The following is a 22,175-nucleotide window of genomic DNA, read 5'->3' on the forward strand; positions in this document are numbered from 1 at the left end:
GCTCCTGCCATCAGACTCTTTTTATAAAAGAGTTTTAAAACTGTTCATAACTAACCACTCTCAAAAGCAAGGCTGTGGCAGCTCAGCCAGTTTAGCTCACCAAAGATACATGCTGCTAAAAAAGCAACAATTAGAGCAGTCTCAAACCTCTGATTGTCTGAACCCACTGTCCCCTTTCCAGGCACTGTGACTGGCACTTGTACAGTGAGCCCCATCACAAACCCAATATGCCAGAAAAAAAGCAAAAGAATTAGAGATGTTTAGCAGCCATCCAGGCAATTCCCAAATCCCACTGCAGAGGCACAGACACTGGTGTACGTATGCAACACTGCAATAAGCAGCTCATGATGTGGAGCCTGAATCTGATCCTGTCTGAATCACCTTCTGCTTCACAGCACAGATGAAATCACACTGCAGTCCTGAGGACAGAAGCACTAAAACTGATTCTCCCCCTCTACACAGCCACTTCCAGGAAAAAAAAACTGTTTTGGTCATAATTAGATTCAACATCATAGGGCAGGGGGTAGAAGAAAGAAGGAGAGGGGATTATCTAGAGTGTTTGAAGGATCACTCCTCTGAAGACTCCAGCCAGGCCAACCTGATCACCTTTAACAAAAGATGATTCATAAGAAACAGATTTATGTACAATGGGAGAACTCCATCAGAAATATGCTGGCTTTCACTGCACAGTAATACTCTCAACTGAAAACCAGCACCACTACTTGCATCATAAAGTCACACAGTGTATACATGCTTTAACTTAATGTCCATGCAGAAGAAAATTCTAACTTCTTTTGGCAATGCCTGTGAGGATGTATTTCCCAGATGTGCCTACCAAAATAACCTGAAAGATGGAAGTGGAATGAAGAACTAAGGTACTAAAAAATTACATCCTAAAACAGTGTGTGGCTTTTCTAGGATAAATAAAACTGACAACCAGAAAAGATTTATCTTAGATTTTTTTTCACACAGGAGCATTCTTTCAAATAAGGAAATATGTCTAACATCTGTCTTTCCTCCTTCTGCCACTATCTGAATGTGACCATTTTGTGCTTTATAACACAGCAAAGCCATTAGTTTCAGCAGAAACATCAAGTCACAGTTATGCTGTTCCTAGAATACTGTGCTGGTAATGGAGTAACTGTTTAATGGAATAATTGCACTCAGATGTGTTTCTAATGTGGATTTACATGATGACAGTCTACAGCATTACAGTAAGAACTGACATGCCTGCAATCATCTCTACATCTGAGACAGCAAACTCAGCAGCTACTTCAGAGTCTGACACCAAAATCCAACAACAAGCCAAACTGGCTCATTACAATCATCCTCCCAATTCTTGTCAGCGGTGCTGCTAGTTCCCCTAAAACAAACTGCCATTCTGTTTACATGCTGTGACACAAGGGCCAGACAAAAAATGACAGAAAATTTATCTTTGGCTTGTGTCTTCCTAATACTGGATTGGTTGCAGTGTTTTCCTTCCCCATTTCACTATATTTAGCACCTAGAATCACAGTATCATAGAATCAGTCAGGGTTGGACCACAAGGATCACCTAGTTCTAACCCCCCTACCATGTGCAGGGACACCCTACCCTAGATCACCTCTTGAACTAATAACTAAAACATCTGTTTATCGCTTTGTCCAGCTAAATGAATCATCCAGAGAATTTTTTAATTGCAGGGAAAACGAAGTCATTCTTATCCCACTTCTTGTTCCCTTTTGTAGAAGTTAGATTAACAATTAAATAAAGTCACTTAGGAAAGAAGAAAGTGCCTGATAAAATTAAGGAAAGAGAAGAAAACATACTGAGGTTTCATCAAAATAAACACTTGTACATTACAGAATCACCAACATGCATCACCTGGGACCACCTGCAAAGTACCTCACAAGGGACTGCCCAGTGACAGGACAAGGGGCGCTGGGTGGAAGCTAAGGCATAGGAAGTTCCATATAAACGTCAGGAAAAATTTTTTCACTGTGATGGTGACAGAACACTGAAATAGGCTGCCCAAGGAGGTTGTGGAGTCTCCCCCCCTGGAGATACTCAAGACCTGCCTGGACGTGTTTCTGTGTGATATGGTATAGCTGATCCTGCTCTAGTGGTGGAGTTGGACTAGATTATCTTCTGAGGTCCCCTCTAGCCCCTAACACTCTGTGATTCTGTGATTGAGAGATTAAGAGTTAACGAGAAGCAAAAGTTAAGATCCTGAAAAAGCATGAGACAAAAGCAGACAAATTATGTGACTGGAGTTAGATGAAACAAATGCAGTAGTTGAATTCCCTGTATAAAAGTACAATTCAAAGATTCCAGATGTTCAGAGTGGGGGGTTGTTTTTTTTAACATCTGAAATCCAGTGAATAATTGACATGAGTTCTGAGAAACTTAGGGACTGTCTTCAGAGTACAGCATTGTGTCAACTCAGATCCATCACACTGGACACGTCTTCTTGACTGAGCAGGAGAAAGACGACAGGGCTAGACACCTCCAAAAAGCACACAACATCTAAATTATATGCACTTTCCTAGTCAAAGTGACAGAGCAGTTTCTTTCACTTAACAAAAGAATATCTTTGAAATACTAAAAATACACCATATGTACCTAAGGATCCAGCACATGGACCAATAACTTTCAACATCAAGTTTCTGTCACCACATACATTCAAACGAAATGAAGATATTAATAATATCTATAAGCAATGCCCTTATGATTATTTATTTGTTAGAAAACTTCCATCATGCTGGTTAACATAATATTTTTTCCTTCTCTCTCTTCCATTGTACAAAATATTCCATAATTAATGTTTTCTTTACAGTAATTCCATTAGCTCTATCAACAGATTCATGACATCCTGCTATACACTTGTTTCTTTACAGCTCCCTTTTCATTAGTAAGGAAAGGTTAAAAAGGAAATCTCTGCTCCTGTTCTTTCCCAGTTTTTCCATAAAATAACTTTCTTTCAGCACTGAGCCACTCTTCTATGCAATGTTTTAGAAATTCATTAAATCCTAACTGAGCAGGTTTCCAATTATGCCTCTCTAATAAGAAAGTAACAAGTTCATTTGATGGAATCAGGAAAACCACTGACAATCGCTAGATACTAGGCAGAAATCTCATCTGCAGAGAAGCTGCATAAGTTAATCTCACTGCAGAAGGTAACTGGCCTTGTGCATTTCAAATTAAACTTGAGCTATTAGGGTCAAAAGAGAAATTCTGAGAACAAAAATGTTACTGTACTGCTCCTCTAAAACAGTAACTCCATGCTTCATTGGTATGCACTCCGCAGGGCAACTCACATTGCCATGTCATATATACAACAGAAAGAAGTCTTTAATTATTACCTTAAGTTCTGAGGTGATCAGGAAAAATAATGGAGAAAGATACAGATGGATTCTCAAAGGAAAATTACTGCCTTCAACTCTCTACTGGCCTACCCTGACTCAAAAGAAAACAGTAAATGCCGTCAATAAAAGAAGATGTGGAAAAGAAACAGCACTGAGATGACCACCAGTACTGTAACTGTTGTATTAGATCACACTGACAACATATGCATCTGTACAAAATAAACTGACCCTAAGCTAATGCAATAAAGAAACTTGTAAGTATTAATCTTAAATAGAAGACTTACAGCAATATAATAATTATAAATCTGCATCCTTGATAAATATCAACAGCTCTATCAAAAGGCATTAACCACTGGATTAAGCAAAAAGAAGCTCAAACTACCCCTTCTCAGCTGCGAGTGGCAGCACAGGAACATGCAGCTCCTCTGCTCACTGCTACCAGAAAGGATGGGGTGGGAGCCGGGCACAGGGCAGGAGAGGGCAGGAAAGAGACAAGCCACCTCTTTTAGCTGCAGTGCCAGCTTACATCAGCGGGCAAAGTCCTGGAAGGTATTAAAAAAGAGACTCCCATTCCCTCTGAAAGGATGCAATCAGCCTCATTTCTGAATGCCTGCTCTCGCACAGCCTACAGAGCAAGCATTTACCAATTCCCCATCGCCTCTAAGGACATATCTGAAAGAATAAAGCAAAAACTGCTTTGTCAACTGCAGTTTCATTTTAATCAAACAGCTATACACCCAAATGGCGAAGGACAGAAAAGACATCACTATTTCCCCTGCTTGTAAAGGCCTTGGAACTCACATTGTGTATTAAGACAACTGAAAAAATACCCCTGAACTTCAGACAGAGTTCTGGATTTGGTACCTTCCAAATGTATGAAAATCCTTACATAGATTACAAAGTTCACTCATGCCTCAACAAAACACAGGGGCAAGACAGAATTAATATAGTTGCATTGGCCCCAGAGTGCCTCATGACGACAGGTCACATGTGGAGGCAATCTGAACTGGTAAGGCCACGACTTTAAGCAAAGGCAGGCTTTGAATGCTGTTTTTAAAGAGTAAATTTTTCTGGACACGGTTACTACTCCTCACCTCTAGCACAGGGTTCCCAAGTTTCCTGCATCTCTGGCACTTGCTTGCTCAACAACCACAGAAGCCACTCTTGGCTGCACACGTGCAAGACGTAGTACTTGAGTGAGCAGTGCTCATGTACCTTAAGCTCTGCCCTTCCGAACCACTAGCAGCAGCATGCATTTGTGTTGAAGGAAAACAAACTGGACACTGCATCAGCAGGAAGTCACTGATACAAAGAGGTATACATATATCAGTGGCTATTATTAGATAATAATATAGTCCCACACATGATTTGTTTTCCATTATTTCAGCAACAGTTATTTTCTGTAACATGTACTGGAGCTCATCGCAACACTGGATCCTCAGTTATGAGTGGCAGTGACTACTGGCCCTAGCAAGAAATGAGTATTTGTTTTCTAAGCCATCAGGGTGCTCTAAACTCATTTATCTTTTGGAGTTGACTTTTCCCATCATCTGTTTAGTATTTTTTCCCCCCTCAAAGGCATTATGTTATTTTTAGGGATAAATGTGCAATCAAATTATCTTCATTACCTGAAGAAGCAGAGCTAGCAGCTGAAAACTGTGAAATCAAACTTGGCACTCAGTATTTTAGTATTTAAGCAACATTTATGGCTGAACTATTTAAGTAGAGACATGTCCACTAGTTCTATACAACTAGCTTGTGATATCTCCTATAATACTGCCATGGAAGAAGTAAGGTCAGAACCCTTTTTGGGAGAGCACTGTATTTGTTCCACCTGGAGGGTGGCTCTCCCTCTTTCCAGAAGTCACACTCATTATTCACCGGAGAACAGCTTAAGCATGAGGAAGGAAAGTGGTTTACAGCCTTGTTACCATACATACGCCACATGCTAAGTGACAATAACATTAAACATCTCATAACTTAGAGAAGTAGACAACTGAGAACACCAGTTCCTGAACTCTCTTTGCAACATATACTTTTACAGTGGGCTTTATTTGCCAATTATTGCTCCAGTACATCCACAATCATGTGGCTGGAAGTTGAAATAAGGAACAAGTCTTCAATAATCTCATTACATGTTTTAATTTCACCTTAATATCTTCTGTAAAATTAAGTATCTATACATTTCCCAGGCTTACCACTGAGCTTTTAAATTAAGATGAGTTCTTATTCCTGTTTGTTTAAAAAGACACAGTCATCAACCACTACCTCCTCTCCAGCCAAATGAAACAATGCAGAGGGTTGTCAAATTTGGCAGGCCAAGTGTTGGCCATCCTCTGCTGCAGCTACAGCGCTGTCCGACTCTCCAGTCACCACCATGGTTTTGGTACACTCATGAATATGCTAACTCATAATCTCAGCCCTGGTTTTCTAATCCTCTCACTTAGGAAACTTTCTGTTAGCCACTCCCCTTAGAAAGCAAATATAATTGTGTTACATGGTAGAGATTAAAATTAGTTTCTTGGTACCACATTGACAACAGTGCCACACAGGCTGCCAAAAGGACAGATGTTCTTAGTTTCTCTGTTAAAAAAAGTATCTGTCTCCTATAAAATGAAATCCAAACAACTGTCCTTTGAGTTCCAACAAATACTCACTTGGGATGATCAGTCTTTTGCCTTTTAAGTTCTCCATATGCACACCAGCTTGCTCACTCACTCCAAAGAGCCAAACTTCGATTTTCCCCTACCCTTTTCCTCCCCTTCTCCACACTCTTCAAACCACACTAGCATTTGCCACTACTTCAAAAGTAACTGTCATAACATCATATTTGGAACAAGCCAGGTGAGGGTCTCCCATTACAGATGAAAGAGCTCTCAAACTCCTTTTTGGATATTTAAATTATAACTCCTTTTCTGGTCCACTGCAATTAAGGCTTCAGTTTGTTTACTGTACAAAAGAAACCGCTTGACAGGACCTGCAGGTCACCCACTGGCTTCCCCTGAGCAAATTCTATTCTATTTCCTTGCTGTTCACACCTAGTTTTAAACCAGTATTCAATAAAACCAAATTCCCATGTTTCAGTATTGCATGAGTGCTTTACATGCACACTGCAACACTGCTTGCAGCATGTGGTAGCCTGCCTATTGCTCTGAAAGGCAAGAGCTCTTTGTTAACTACAGACTAGCTAATACGTCACCAATTTAAACTCAATCTCAAAGACTCCCCTCCAAATCCCCCCACAATTTGCTCTGAGGTTCAGTATCAAGCAGGCAGCCATTCTCATCTATTCAGCAAAAGAAAAGAGCACATTCTGACCTCCCACATCAATCACTAAATAACATACTCCTACAAAGCAAGAAATTCTAAAAACACCCTGCACATAGCTTGCCACAGCAGGACTTGCCAAGGACACCAGAAGGTGACTTACATTTAATTCTGTCTTTATTTTCAAATCTATTAAAATCTACCCATCTCCATGGTAACTGGAGGCATACAGCCCTCCAATTCAGTCTGATTAAGACTCTGAAGTCTTTATCTTGAAGTCAGTATTTTGTTTGTTTAAAAAAAAAAAACCATAAGAACTGTCTAGTTGATCTTAACAATCCTAAATGACAGCATAAATCTGTATGTGGAAGGAAATGGAAGGTGAAATGTACTGCATATGCTGCTCCTTGTTGTACTCTTCTTTAAATCTCACAACCAACCACAGGTTCTGTGGTCTTTGAAGCAAAGTAGCTTTCAAAGTAATTATTGTACTTTTTCAAATTTGAATGATACAAGACCTGTGTATAAATTAACTTTTACTCTCCCAAAAAACAGAAACTGAATTCTTCAAAGATAAATCACACTATGAGAGACCAACTGCACTAAATCTCTTAAAAATAAAGAAGGGAAAAATAATAATCATGGAAATTCTTTATGACCATAAAATACGAAGCAGTCCAACTGAACTTCAGGCACATTAGTGCTAATGGGGAGATGTCATGAAATGGATTGCATTTTATGGCAGTGACCTAATAAGTATCTAGTGTAGGTTCTACATAAGGACTGTTTCACCAAAGAAGAAATGCAGAAGTCATGACATCCACTAAAGACCTCCAAGAAACCACAGCTAATAAATTAATCTAAAAGCAAGTCTCAATTCACAGAGCATGAGAAGGACTTTTACTGAACCTTCCAGAGAAAAGTCAATCTAAGCAGCATAAAAGTCTATGATTTTAGGTACAAAACCTTTTCTCTACCTAAGGTAACACACAGATGCAAATCACACCCTGACACTTCTATGTTGTGGTCTTTATTTCTGGTCCCCACAATTCAAGAAAGATGGGGGCAGAATGGAGGGGCTCCAATGAAGGACCATGAAGATGATCAAAGGGTGGAGAACCTGACTTATGAGAATAAACAAAGAAGTGTGGCTTTTCTTCCTGGAGAAGGCAGCTCAGGGAAACCATCATAGTATTCTACTACTTACAGAGTGACTACAAAGAGGGTGGAAGTTCTGTCTTTACAAGGGGACACACAGAGAACACAAGGGGCAAAGGGTGCAGGTTGCACTGAGAGAGGTTTTTTACAGTAAGAAGAGTCATTCCCTGGAGCAACCTTCCTAAGGACATGGTAGAGTCCTTTTTGCTGGAGGTTTTCAAGATGCAATTGGACAGGGTGCTGGTGATCTCATCTAGGCTCCCCACAAAAGGTTGGAGCAGGTATCTTTAGAGATCCCTTCCAACCTGGGTTATTCTACACAACTACAATTTCTCTCCAGCTTCACTTTTCATGACTGAACATCCCAAATCATAAAAGCATCTACCTTAGACACCCAACACTAGTGTTCATCATTCTGCATTCCTAAAATCATTCTGCACATACCCTTCACAACTCAATCAGGAAAAATGTTCAGGTATTTTCTAGTAATCAAAGGACAATCTGCTAAAAGCCTCTGATTATGTCACTAGGTAATCAGGTGATGTTTCCACCCCACTGCTCACTTAGAGAAACTGAAGAACTAGAGCTACTGAAAGTGCAAATATTTGCTTGAAGTTTCCCTTACATTCTGTGCAGCACTTAACACTATTGGCTGCACCTCAAACCTATACACGAGTTCCTGGTCCCTCCAGGAAGATCTATCCTTCACTTCAAATATGGACATAAAAATATCCATACTGCTGCTAGGCATTAGGAGTATAGCAAGAACTCGCTTTAGATGTTTCTTTCACAATGTCTTGAACAATCACACTAAAGGAATTTCATATTTGCAGGTAACCTTGAAAATGACTCAGAGAAAGAAGAGAGAACTGGCCACGTATCTCTGCAATACCACTTCTGTACATATGCCTCAGTACAAATACTTCATCTTTCCAGGGACTTGCTTCCACAGAACTAAGTGTGTGTGAAACATGCTCAGCCTTGACTTGAAGGAATTGTGTTCTTTCAAGGGAGGCCTTCTGAAGCAGACCTCAGATGCAACATGTCTGGTTTAGATCATACCACATTTTTTTCTATGTATTTAGGAAATGCATCAGCAGTTTCACGTTTTATCAGACATGAAGCAAAAGGCTAAATAAAATTGTAAGATGCTCCCCTACAAGAGTACATTAGTGATTCAGGAAATAGCTTTTTTAATAGGAGTTTTGAACCAAGACTTCAATTTTAGGGATGCTCTGAAACGCTCAGGACAGACAGTTTTGACTTCACTATGTCCTTTTACCCATTCTCTTTTCCCTGACATGATCCCTCAGAAAATCTGAAAGAAGGCAACAGGAAATTTGCTTCAGACCTAGATGGCAAAAAGTCCATCTATTCCTAACACCTTTAGGTCTTAGTTCTAAAATGAAACAAGAAGTTACTCTACACTTCCACTCCCTGGCTCCCCTTCCGCATAAGAGTAGAAAATTACCTTTATTGATCTGACCAAATTCTAAATTAGGCAATTATGTTTGGTCTCTTTACAGTCATCTGCTGTTTCAACAGAAGTAGTCCTCATATCACATCTTACACTCTGAGGAATTCTTTTTTTTTGCTGTTAAAATAGCTACTATGCTTCAGCTGTGAGTTTCAGTGATCTCTTTAGCTGACTTAACAACTCACAGGAGTCTTGTTTGACCTAATTAACAAAAGCTGACAGAGAACTTGCAGATCTTCTATTTAGAAGCAGTATAAAAATAATAAATCTTATCAACACATACCGGCTAAGAGAGAAAGTGACCTACCTTACTGGTATTATTTTCCTGCCTCAATGGCAGTCCTACACTGGTGTAGGCAACTACAGGAGAGCCACACACAAACATTTCACCATAACAAATACAACTTTACATCTTTTTATCCACCTCTATACCTAGAGAAATCTTCCCAAGTTTTGTTACTGTTCTGCTCCCTCTTTGTCCCTTTGGAGCGGGAACAAGCTCAGATTCCCATAGTGGTACACATAATCACCTTACTTCTCTTTCCTCTTCCACTCCCTATGAAGTACTGTATTGGGGAAGGGAATCACTGTCATCATCTCTCTATAAGCCTTTGTAATTCTGAAAAAGTGTAAGCAGAAACTTGTAAATTCCCTAGGTTTTCCACAGACTGAGATGGGTAACATGCCCAAATTAATCTGAAGAACAATACAATGCCTGAGCCAAACAAAAAACAGTAACTGAAGGCAGAGGGTCAACACACTTAGTGAGAACACACATACATATATGGACACACACATTCACACACATAGCAGGTCAAGCTTCTGCTATCAGAAACTGCACCCATGTTATGAGCAATTCAGCAGACAGTGTTTACATAGTACAGTTCCTGTGAGCTCCCTTCCAAGGATTTTGTACAATGGCAGTGAAAGTAGGAAAATCCAAACCAAGTAGATCAGATTGAAAAACAAAAAGTCACTGTTCTAACAGAAAGTAGTTACTAAATCTTGGTGTTTCTGTGCTGGATACAGGCAGAGCAGAAAGTAAATAAACGTTTTTCTATTTTCCAGTGCCATGTATCTATCTGCACTCAGACTACCTATTTAAAGAGAGGGCACAGTGTGCTCTTTTCATAGAATGGCTTGGGCTGGAAGGGACCTTTAAAGGTCATCTAGTCCATCTTTCCTTCAGCTGAGTTCAGGTTGCTCAGAGCCCCATCCAAGCTGACCTGGGATAGTTCTGGGTATAGAGCACCTACCACTCTCTAGGCAACCTCGGCCAGAGTTTCACCGCCTTCATTGTAAAAAGTTTCTTCCTTATATTTAGTCTAAACTCCCTTTATCTTTGTTTAAAACCATTACCCCTTCTCCTACTGCAACACACCCTGCTAAAACATCTGCCCCCAGAACTGTAAAACTTGTGTCATCTTTATTCCTTCAAAAGCATCATATATTTAAGTTCCATTACTCAGCAATAAAAAAGGTGATTTTGAAGTACGCAGAGAATTTTTAACTAGGTTATAGTTGCTGCTACAAAAACCATCCAATGTAAGTAAAAAGTGCTGATAGCTCCCATACCAGGATTATTTATATCCTTTTCAAGCTGGAGAGAAACTTTCTGAATTTTCAGAGATCTTACTGTTTTGTTAGCATCTAAACGGTTATAACATCAGAAGCCAACTACTCAGAGCAAAACATGATATTGCCACAAAACAAAGAACATGCCACACATCTTTCAATTTCAAATTCATTTCAGGCACAGCTCTTCCTTTCTGAACTCACTGCACACAAACGCCTCTTTCTCTGCAGTCTCAGCTTCTATTTTCACAAAGACCATCCCTTGGCTTTCACCTTGATAGCAAAAATTACCAGACTATCACAGCCCTGTGCAGGACAGTAAACTCAAGATAATCTCCCCTATATATTTCACAGACATACAAACTACAGTTACTGCACAACTTTATAACTCCAAGCTGTTCAAGCCTCCACACACACAGTTTCTGCCTGGTATCAGCAGACTCTTTGTGGCCAGAGGGAACTGAGGGAGATCGTCAATATTTTACACCAACCAATTTTCTGCAATTGTCTCTCGCAATGCTGTGCTTCACTTTACCCTTCTGTTTCTCTCTGTTCTCCTCTGCTCTCCAATCTTTTGTCAGCTGGGCTATTTTATATTGGAACAACAAAGCATCCCTCTTCAGGTAGCATTTTGATCACTCCAGGCTTCCTGGCTATAACATTCCAATTCCTGTTATTTAACTGAAAGGCAAATACAAATCTTACAACGTATCTCAATGCTATTACCAAAGCTATTTCTTGTAATTTTTAATTGACATGAACTTCATCTTTCAAACCTTAAGCCAGGTAAGAAGTTTGCCAAAAATCAGGAGATGAACGTTTCAGCCCAGAGATATTAACAAGCGCTGCACATTTCGTTTGGCAGGTGTCTTAGAGTGCAATGCTACTGAACAATTCAGTGCCTGCTATTAGCACTGATAGGTACTTGCCTACTGAAAACATCTGTAGGAACAACAAGCAGCATCTGAACTTTGGCTACAGCAAGAAACTTCTCTACAAAGCTGACCAGTCACAGAAGCATGATAAATAACATTAATTAGATTTCTTAGATGATTCTTACTACAGTTTGGGAATAACAAAAATTTCTGCTGTTGCTGATCCAACAAGCAGGATTTCCATTTAGGTTCTGAATATATTTTAAGAAACAACATTACAGCAGAGATTCTAGTCTGAATATCAATAAAATCCTAACCCTATCTCTGCCACCTCCACTTGTCCACTTCTGTATGCTTCCCCAGGCTTCAAATTTACAGTTTGTAAATGTCTGCTACCCACCCAACAAGGATGTAGATTGTTCTTTCACATCAGAAAGCTTATGGTACTACACATGTAGTCCTGAATAAAAAACCCAAAACACTGAAGGTAGTCAAACACTGACAGCTTTGCCCTGGGAAGCTGCAGAGTCTCCATTCACAAGAAACTCAAAACCTCACTGCATGCAGTCCTGGACATCCCCAGTGTAGCTGAAAGCACTGCAGAAGGGAATTTAACTAAATGATCCCAAGAGGTCTCTTGCAATCTAAACTATTCTGACTGTACTAGAAATATTTTTTTTCCTAATTTATGGAAAAACATCCTAAAATGTATTTCCTACTCTGAAGCTCTGCCAGTTTCTTCTCACGGAACACATCCTCCTTCCAATGTTCTATGAAAACAGTAACTCCTTCCCCCTGTTACTTAGGAATCCAATAATGTTGTGTGCAATGTTAGAGTAAGTATAATGAGCTAGAAAATAAAACAGTCCCAGAAAGAAAATCACTAAGTGAAGGTTTGCATCTTGAGCTCTCTCTCCCTCTCCTCAAGGAACTAGCTTTAACAGTAAAAAGGAAATAGACTAGTAGAAAGCAACTGTAACTCATTTATAGGTAAAATGATTCCCCTTTCTCCAATTCAATGCCATTTTCGGTATTGCTGTTGTCATCTTCATCTGACACTGGGGAGAGAGCATCTTACAGGAAGAAAACAGAAAAGACTGCTTTATTCACATACACCAGAGAGGTAAGTATCTGAAACAGAAAAAGGACTTCTAGGGGTAAGATTGGTATAAAAGTTCCATGGCAGGGGGGCTGGAACTAGATAATCCTTGTGGTCCTTTCCAACTCTGACTGATTCTATATGCCACTGCCATCCCCCCACTCCTGAGTCAGATTGGATGCTGCATCCCATGCAAACTTCTCCAGAGGCATATGATCCTCCAGAGAATCTGGAGCAACAGAAATAAAACTCGTCTCATAAAAGGCTTCATTGCTTTATGAAGGGAGTATGGAACATGACTGGTTATGCCACGGATACACCAGACTCATTTAATTGGATCTTTCTGGTTTATTTTCGAGATAGCTACCACTGTCACTTCAGGTTTAAATAAGGAAACTAAGATGATGCAGCCCTATGTAGAGGTATTTCTCTGAAGTAAGGAAAGAATGGAAATTCCTGCTTGGACCACCTACAGTTCCTGAATCTAATCTTACAGCTATGGCCTATAATCACTAAGCCAAAAAGCTAAAAGAAGGAAAAAATGCAGGAAAAATATGCTTTCAAATGTGTAGGGGTTTTATTTGCTGTTCCACGGGGGATTTAGCCATTAAAAAAAGAGAACAAAGAGGGAGGCAGAAGTAGGTGATGTTATGTAGCAGAAACTGAAAACTAAATATCACAGGTGAGTATAAGACTCAACAGTGAAACACTCGTGTGTTTATTTTTAATAGATGAAGGAACAATCATATAAAAAGACCTCTGAGTTCTTCCTCTCAAACTCTGAATGCTAAAACACTCACAGATTACAGACCAATTCTTTGAAGACTTGGATGGGATTTACTTAAGTCTTCCATTTTGTGTTACTAAACACATTATTTCCTACATATTTAAGAACACTTTTTTAAACAATGAAGCTTCCAGATCTGAAGGTAGAAGATAAGACCTGCTGAGATTTCCAATGCAGTCCATCTGAACCTCACAGGATTAGTGATTCTGCAGTTAGCAAAGCCCCACAAGATAACATTAATCTAACAATTCTTACACTGATAATGATTTTTTCCTAGTGGACTGAAATGCAGGCAACATATCTCCCATGGTATCTGAGAAGTGTTCTTACCACATACAGCTGCTTCCAGAGCACAGCCCATTCCTGCAGTGTTGCTGTGACTTCAGTCACAACAGAATCTTCAAGTGGAACAACTGTTTCATATTGCCTATACAAAAAGAGAGGAAAATAATTAGGAAAGGTATTCTGGAAAAGGTAGAAAAAGAAACTAGTGCCAGCACAGTAATTCATCAAATTCTAGAATGTGAATTTGCTTGATTTTTTTCAGCATACAGGAAAATATCCTCCTAAGAAAACATTTTGTCTCTTGTAACTTTAGAGCAATTTCATAGTCATATTGACTGTTCCTCCATCACATTCCAAATGGATCATCTCACATGAAGCATTTCCTAGGGTTACCTGTTCAAACTATGCATTTTTATTCTAATCAAGGTTAATGAAAACTTGTCATGAATATAGCATGTAAAATTAACCTGTTATTAATTACTTCCCCTATAAAGTGAGGTCTTTTAACAGCTTTTCCCTTCCAATTAATGATACTGGCTAATATATTAACTACCCAAAAGATCTACCATCTATGAAATTTTCCTGCCCAAAGGATTTATTGCACATGAAGCCTGAGTGAGCAGTACTCTAATCAAGAGCAGGACTTGTCCTTGCATAGTCAAGATCCTCCATACTCACTGAAGAGGAATCACAGAATGGTTCGGGTTGCAAGAGACCTTTAAAGGTCTCATAGTCCAACTCCACTGCAGTGAGCAGGACACCTTCAGCTAGGTCAGTCTGCTCAGAGCTGCACTGAACCTGACCTGAAGTCTTTTGAGGGATAGGGTTTCTACCACCTGTGCTAGGGTTTCACCATCCTCATCATACGTTTTTTTCCTGATACATTGTCTAAATCTCCCCTCTTTTAGAGCCATCACTTTTCTCCTGTCACAACAGGCCCTGCAAAGGACTGTCATAATATTTCTTACAGACCCCTTTAAATACCGGAAGGCTGCAATAAGGTCTCCCTAGAGCCTTCTCTTCTGCAGGCTAAACAACCCCAACTGTCTTGGCTCCACAGCAGAGGGGTTCCAGCCCTCAGATCATTCCTGGGGCCTTCTCTGGACTCACTTCAACAGGTCCACATCAGCCATGTACAGCTTGCTCCCTCATTTCACACTGAGATGTAAGAATGTGACAACTGACGCATGTACTGCAACACTGTCATATTATCTGAGCTATTAATGCCCTGATTTGTCCTTTATGTTGAATGCTATTACTGAAACAAGTGCCAGACACTGAAAAGGTCTATTTCAAGCTTCTGCTCTTGCAGCAGTTTCTAAAAAAAGAAGGAGATAAAAAAACAAAACTCAACCCATTTCTGAAGCACACCATTTTGGAAAGATTTTCCACAGGTCCTAAAACAATGGTACTGAAAAACTCTGGCTCAAAGGGTGTTTTGAGACTAGTGGTGTCAAGGGAGAGGCAGCCTCTGGCAGCAGATCCAACACCAGCCCCACCTTACTCTTCAGCTGTAGAACTGAGCACGCTGCCATTCTGAAATCCTCCTAAAGCAAGCTACAAACCACCATTCCATAACCAGCTTAGACTAATTCTGTCCTTTGTGCAGAGTTGCACGAGTGCCAGCAAGAAAATACTTGAGCAGCGAGGTGTAATACTGAACAAGGTGTGTTTTTTTCCCTTTATTTTGTTTTGTTATTTTAAAAGAGAACACAGTACACCATTAGAAAGCAGCCACACTTTCATGGCAGTACTTCCCTTTGGAAAATTCTTAGTAGAAATAATTGTGCCTTATTAGCTAAAGCCAAAAGTAGCAATGGATGGGGGAGAGGACTAAGAAGTTAAGTTGCTGTATGTCTGTATGTATTCTTGGAACAGAAAAATTATCCAAAACCAAACCCCAACCCACAAAAGCTTACATTCTTCATTTCCAAGCTAGCAAAGCCTCGTATTTGCATCAATGACATAAGCAAATCTTGTATTAAGATTCAAAACATGCATATATTAGAAACATCACTACCTTGGGAGGTTGTGGAGTCTCCTTCTCTACAGACTTTCAAAGCCTACCTGGATGCTTTCCTCTGTGGCCTGCCCTAGGTGATTCTAGTTTGGCAGGCAGGTTGGACTAGATGATCTCCACAGGTCCCTTCCAAGCCCTACCATTCTACAATCAAAAACCTGGCATAGTTGTACTAGGTAGGCATTTTCAGCAGTGTGCACTTCAGTCATTCTTTGGATTGAGGTGTGAAGGGCTGGATGCTTTTCCAAGGTTTCTAAGCAACATAGCTACCTTGTCGGCTGTGTCTCAGTGGAAATGCTGATAAGCAGGAAGGGCTGTCTATCTGCTAGCGTCTCCATAACAAGTAGGGACATAAAGAATTTTGCCTGTGAGAAAACAAGCACGACTGGGAAATACAGAGTTCTTTAAACTGTGTTTGTTTCAGGTGGCACCCTTGAAGTTACAACTTTATGAGCAAAAGCGAATGGGGATAACCAACAGAAGTGATTCCTGCTATACTGAAGAACAAAAGCACTCCAAAGCTCTGCAGAGTTACATTTAATTTTCAAATTGTAATACATAATAAAAGATAGAATCAACTAAAAACCACTCCATACATTTTAATTATTTCTTAGACTACCTTCTAGATGAGAAGCACCACAGCTTCTTAGAAAAATACTCACCCTCTGTTACTGACAATTGCCTTTTTCAGGTGAATGTAGTTTGCAGGGAAAATCCCCTGTAAGAGAAGAAATCCTCACGTTAGAAAAATACACTTGCAGGTTTCAGAGTTTCTGTCCCAAGTCACAGTAAGCAACTGCTGATATACCTAGCAAAAACAAAACAACCAACCACCCAACCCTAACGCTGCATCAAAGACACTGCCACAGTCAGAAGTCAACATTCAAACCAGTCACAACTGACTTTAATCCATATTCAAACAGGACAGCACAATGAATCAAACCTCTACCCTGGAAGATCAACTCCTTACCAAGGAAGCTTCAAACATCTATGCAATAGGAACATCATACACAGATTCAGGGTAGGTGCTTTCCATTCCTGAAGGGTTCAGAAACACTACTGCAGGAGAAGTATGCTCTGGTATAAAAGTCATGGCTAAGTCAACCAGGATGAAACAAAAATGTGTCACACTGATCCTACACAGCTGCCTTGGAAGAGACAAGATTGATCTAAAAGAAACCATCTAAGATTAGCCATTTTCTTCCTACTGCAAAGACTGTGTGAGCCTAATAAACCACTAACAGGTGATGAGCAAGCAGGAAAAAGGTGTCACAAGTGGGAAGAGCTCAGAGAACAGCTTGCAGCTAGCAGAAAGGAATGAGTAACAGATGTAACTACCAGAAGCTAGCCAAGATAGCCAGAAAAGTGGCTATCACACAGTTTGCAGCACAGCATCAGTATGCTCCAAGGCCAGGCCTCTGTACCGATATGCCACATTACATCAGATGACAAGGACAGACACTTGAAACAACTCAGAACAAAGAGCCTACCATCACATCTGTCTAGTCCCCACCCTAGCCTTTCACTAAGGAAGCTGTATCACTTGCCACCCTGGACCTGCCCTGTTTCCTCTCTCTGTCCAACAGAAAGCTGTTTAAAGCCACTTGGGTTGGCTCTGCTTATTTGTCTTCTGCTGCTCCCATGACAGCTGTACTCTACCCTTACCTGTGCCACTGTGTTCTTGTGCGATGAGACATGAGGAAAAGAGGTAATTTAAACAACACTTTTCATTATCTCTGCAAGGCACATGGCCCTGAACTCTCCTCACAAACTTGGTGCGTAAGAACAATGAGCCTGCACTTCAGTGGGGCAAGCAAGATCAGCACTGGTCGTTTCCAGGTGAAAAACCAGCTGACTGACTAAAAGGTCAGTAATCAACTGTGAACTTTCAATTTTCAGAACCTTTTAGAATTCAGGAAAGAAAATTTTCATGGGGGGTAGCTGAAAAGAATACTAATTAAAGATGATTCAAAATGCTGAGATAAATCCCTTCTTTTTCACAGGTAAGACTGAGACTGCAAAAGGAAAAAAGATTAACCTAAGAGGAATAGATCCATCAGGAGGAAGAATACAATAAATGTGCTTTTCAACCACATGAAAATGTGGAAAAGGAAAAAAATGCTACTTCAGTTTCTTGTTTGGTTCACTTCCAGTTAATGCTGTTTATTTCTGTGATCCTGTGCAGGTTGCCTAAGAAACCAAAGAAGGTTTGGAGGGCTCTCCTATTCAAGCTGAACCTATACGCAAACAGAAGATGTGCCAACACATACAGAGTGAATGTAGGCTTTTCCATTAAAATAGTATTAAACTCATGAAAACATAATACAAGCAATATTATATTCCATAAAGGAAGCAAACAGGAGGAATCTGGTACTCTTTTAAAACACAAGTCCTACATAAATCAAAAGACAATGAAGTGATGCTTACATAGAAGCAACTACTTACACGATTGGATACCTACATACAATGCACAGTAACTACACATCATAATAAATCTAATTAGTATGTATCAGATGTACTGACAAAAAAAATCATCAGAACATTCAAAAAAGTTGATCCCAGACCAAACCAGGGGTATGAGGAAAAAAATAACCAAAAACTACTAGAAAATCTGAAAATAGAACAAACTTTAAATACTCCTTTTCCATCAGACTTTTTTTCCAGGTTTTTAAGATAAATAATGAAAATGTTTGAAAGTGTCTTTAAAAATCTTCAATTAAGCAGTGCAAGATGACCTATCTAAGTTTTTCTTAAGGGCGCAAGGGACCAAGCTGGATGAGGTTTAGAAACATTGGGGAAAAAAAAATAATCACACATCAAGAAAGTGTCTGATCCTTTGGGTGCTACCAAAAATCATTCTCTCAATTTAGAAAATAAATCCAATCCTCCTGTTGGAAAAGAGAGTTAGAGAAGTAAAATCCTAAGGGCAAGGAAAACGAGAAGTTTATTGGGTTGCAACAGCACGATAGATATAATCTCCCACTAGATGAAAAAAAAACAGAACTGTATTCACACTTACCTTTACATTGGGCTTCTTAATGGAAACCCCTCTGTACCAGCCTGAAAACAGACAAAACATTCTGCATTAATTTATGGCACTCCTTACATCAGAAAAACTGAAGACTATGCAGTTACTGAGCTCATCTGAAAAACCAGCTGTGCCTCACACAGACACACATTTTAAAGAGGTTTTTGTTATCTTTTGAGTTTAATTATTCCTTTGCTCTGCAATGACAACTGGCAATTAACAACCTAGAATGCTCCTGTTTGCTCCCACCTGGAATAAAAGCAGCCTACTATTAAAGTCACTTTACTCAAAATCATTAGCCGCAGCAGCAAAGATGCATTCAGCTCTCATGCAAGAATCTGTGCTGAACTTTTCTTATATGCTGGTACAAGACTCCCCTCTTACTGATCTACCAAATCTTCAGACTCCAAAACCCTGTGCTTTTCAAGACAGGAAAATCCATTATCACACATTTCTAATGCTGTTTAAACAAATACAGATCCTTTGCATGTATGTCTATGAGAGTTGAGAGCAGACTTTAGGATCTAATTTCACAAACCCAATTATTTCTCTTGTATCCCACATCAGTTAACAGCCACACAGCTCAATAGATCAGGAGTAAAAGGCAAAGCAGCAAAAGCTACAAGTTAAACAGAAAAACTCAACTAGTCCTTTTTTGAACAGGTGAAAGCATTGTCACTCTGTGCAGGACTCCTCAAGACAAAAGGACTGGAAGCACCATTCAGTCTAACAACGGAAAAGGAGCACACTGCAACTGCCATGCTGGATGAGCTGCTCTTCCACTCCTTAAGATACACAAAAATACCTTGAATTTTAGTTAAAACCCACAACTGTTCTCTGTGTGTTCTCTGCAGCCTAATGCTGCAGCACCAGAACATTAAGGTAACCACTAAGACCGGAGCCTGGATCCCCTCACAGGGGAGCAGTGATTGAGAGTGCCAGGATACATCAAGAGGATGCCAGGGCTGCGTCAAGAAGAGTGTGGCCAGCAAGTCAAGATAGGTGATTCTTACCCTTTACTCTGCTCTTGTGAGACCCCATCTCAAATGCTGTATCCAGTTACAGTGTCCCCATCATAAAAAGGGCACAGAGCTGTTGGAGCAAGTCCAGAGAAGGGCCACCTCTGCGATGTGCATGGGCTGAGGGAGCTGGGACTGTTTTGCCTGGATAAGATTCCAGAGATACCTTACAGCTGTCATCCAGTATCTGAAGGGAGCCTACAGGAAAGCTGCAGAGGTACTTTCCATAATGGTGTCTAGCGATAGGACAAGGTAGAATTGTTTTAAGCTGAGGGAGAGTAGGTTTAGACTCATTCTAGGAAGACAGTCTTCAGTATGAGGGTGGTGAGACTCTGGAATATGTTGTCTAGAGTGGTCATGGATGCTGCCTCCCTTGCAATGTTTAAGGCCAGGCTGGATGAGACCTTGGGCAAGCAAGTTGAGTTGAGAGATGTCCCTGCCCAGGGTAGGGAGGCTGGAGTAGATGATCTCTGAGGTCCCTTCTAATCTAAGCCATTCTACAATGGTACAAGTTCTGTGGAGGAGGTCTGGCCAGCCCTTGCCACACAAAATTTGTGGGCAAAGTCACCCAGAAGAAGCAAGTTCAACTGCCTGCGCATCCCTCTTCCATTTACTGCAGCCCAGGAGTCAGACAATAACCTAACCTTACCAAAACACAAGAACTTCATATAATCTAAATCCACTTTCCATAAAAACGCCTCCACTCTTCCCCCAGCAACTTCCTACTTTCTTTTTTTCTACAGAGGGCAGATATCCTTTAGTACCTGCAGCATTTCAGAGAGCACCGGGAAAACGTGTCAGCAATTTGCTATGGAAAACAGAAAAGAGCTGAACAAAGTAATGATGTATTTTGTCTCTCCTTGAAAAAGGACTTCATAGCTGTCTGAATTTACATCACGAGTCTCACTTAGAGGCTCAGGACTGGGGAACAGGGCTGTTTTAAAGATAGCCTGCTAGCTTTGAATTATTATTTTTAAAGGAAATCTGAGTAAATGTAAAATAAAGTAGTTGATGAATTCAAGACATTTGCAAATCTCAGTGCAGAAAAAAAATTAAACCCATCTTAATTACACAAATTTCTCACGAAGACATAATGTAAATTTATTTTCCCATTAAATTATTGCTTATATTAAAAAATAAAGTGTTGTTTTCAATTTATTTCTTAGTTGGTGGAATTCCATGGCAATCATGTCGGTATAAACACATATGCACAAAGACCACATGCAGAGCCTTAAAATGAGTTATTTCTAAAGCTCTACACAACTGTGGCTACCACACCTGCTTTTGAGTAACAGATGCTGCATACTTGTAAGGTTACAGAGAAAAAACCACAAATGCACTTACCCTGTGATTCATTGTTACTAACATTAAATACAGCATGCTGCTTTTATATTCATAGACTCTGTATCTTGGAAATAAATACACATTTTAAGATCCAAGACAAACAGAATGGCAAAGTTCTTGGTAAATACAGAAAATAAGGTTTAACCTAAGCTTGTGAAGAGAACTATAAAAGTAAGAACAAAAGGTGACAAAGCAGGTGCCTATTAATGATTTAGATGTATGGAGTCAGACGTGAAACATACATCAAAAAAAATACATTATTCCTCAGCCTCCTGTTCTTAATCCCAAAACAAATCTTCAGAGTTTACAAGGTGTGTGTTTACAGAGCTGTAAAGAACAGGAATGGAAGGATTGCTGAGAAATCACCTAGCTCATTCAAGCGATGCCTCTAAACCTTTCCTCACAGGTGTTCAGCCTGTTATTAACAATGGCCACCAATGCATCATCAGGACTAACGCAGCACTCTTTGCCAGTGAAGTCACAGTCAATCAGGATGGAAAAGACCTTTAAGATCATCAAGTCCAACCAATCACCAAACACCATCTAATCACCTAAATCATGGCACAAAGTGCCATATCCAGTCTCATTTCTAACATTTCCAGGGATGAGGACTCTACCACCTCCCTGGGCTGCCCATGCCAACAACCAACCACTCTTTCTGCAAAGAGCTTCCCCCTAACATCCAAACTAAACCTCCCCTGGCACAGCTTGAGACTATGTTCCCTTGTTCTGTTGCTGGTTGCCTGAAAGAAGAGACCAACCCTCATCTGGCCACAACCTCCCTTCAGGTAGTTGTAGACAGCAATAAGGTCCCCCCTGAGCCTCCTCTTCTCCAGGCTAAACAACCCCATCTCCCTCAGCCTCTTTTCATAGGGCTCGTGGTCCAGGCCCCTCATC

At 40.1% G+C, this 22,175-nt stretch overlaps 1 protein-coding gene across 9 annotated transcripts in view; it reads right to left on the bottom strand.

The window, feature by feature from the left end:
- Window positions 1-22,175, bottom strand: part of DOCK3 (dedicator of cytokinesis 3) — a 205,719-nt gene that overhangs the window by 155,539 nt on the left and 28,005 nt on the right. For all 9 annotated transcript variants that reach the window (XM_064156479.1, XM_064156478.1, XM_064156477.1 and 6 more), the window contains exons 3-5: window positions 18,907-18,947; window positions 16,550-16,605; window positions 13,913-14,009 (exon numbers count right to left, since the gene is read on the bottom strand). In XM_064156479.1, coding sequence (XP_064012549.1) covers window positions 13,913-14,009; window positions 16,550-16,605; window positions 18,907-18,947 — 194 coding nt within the window. The remainder of the gene's footprint in view (window positions 1-13,912; window positions 14,010-16,549; window positions 16,606-18,906; window positions 18,948-22,175) is intronic.

Source organism: Pogoniulus pusillus, chromosome 16 (assembly GCF_015220805.1).
Source record: "Pogoniulus pusillus isolate bPogPus1 chromosome 16, bPogPus1.pri, whole genome shotgun sequence".
Lineage (NCBI taxonomy): Eukaryota > Metazoa > Chordata > Aves > Piciformes > Lybiidae > Pogoniulus > Pogoniulus pusillus.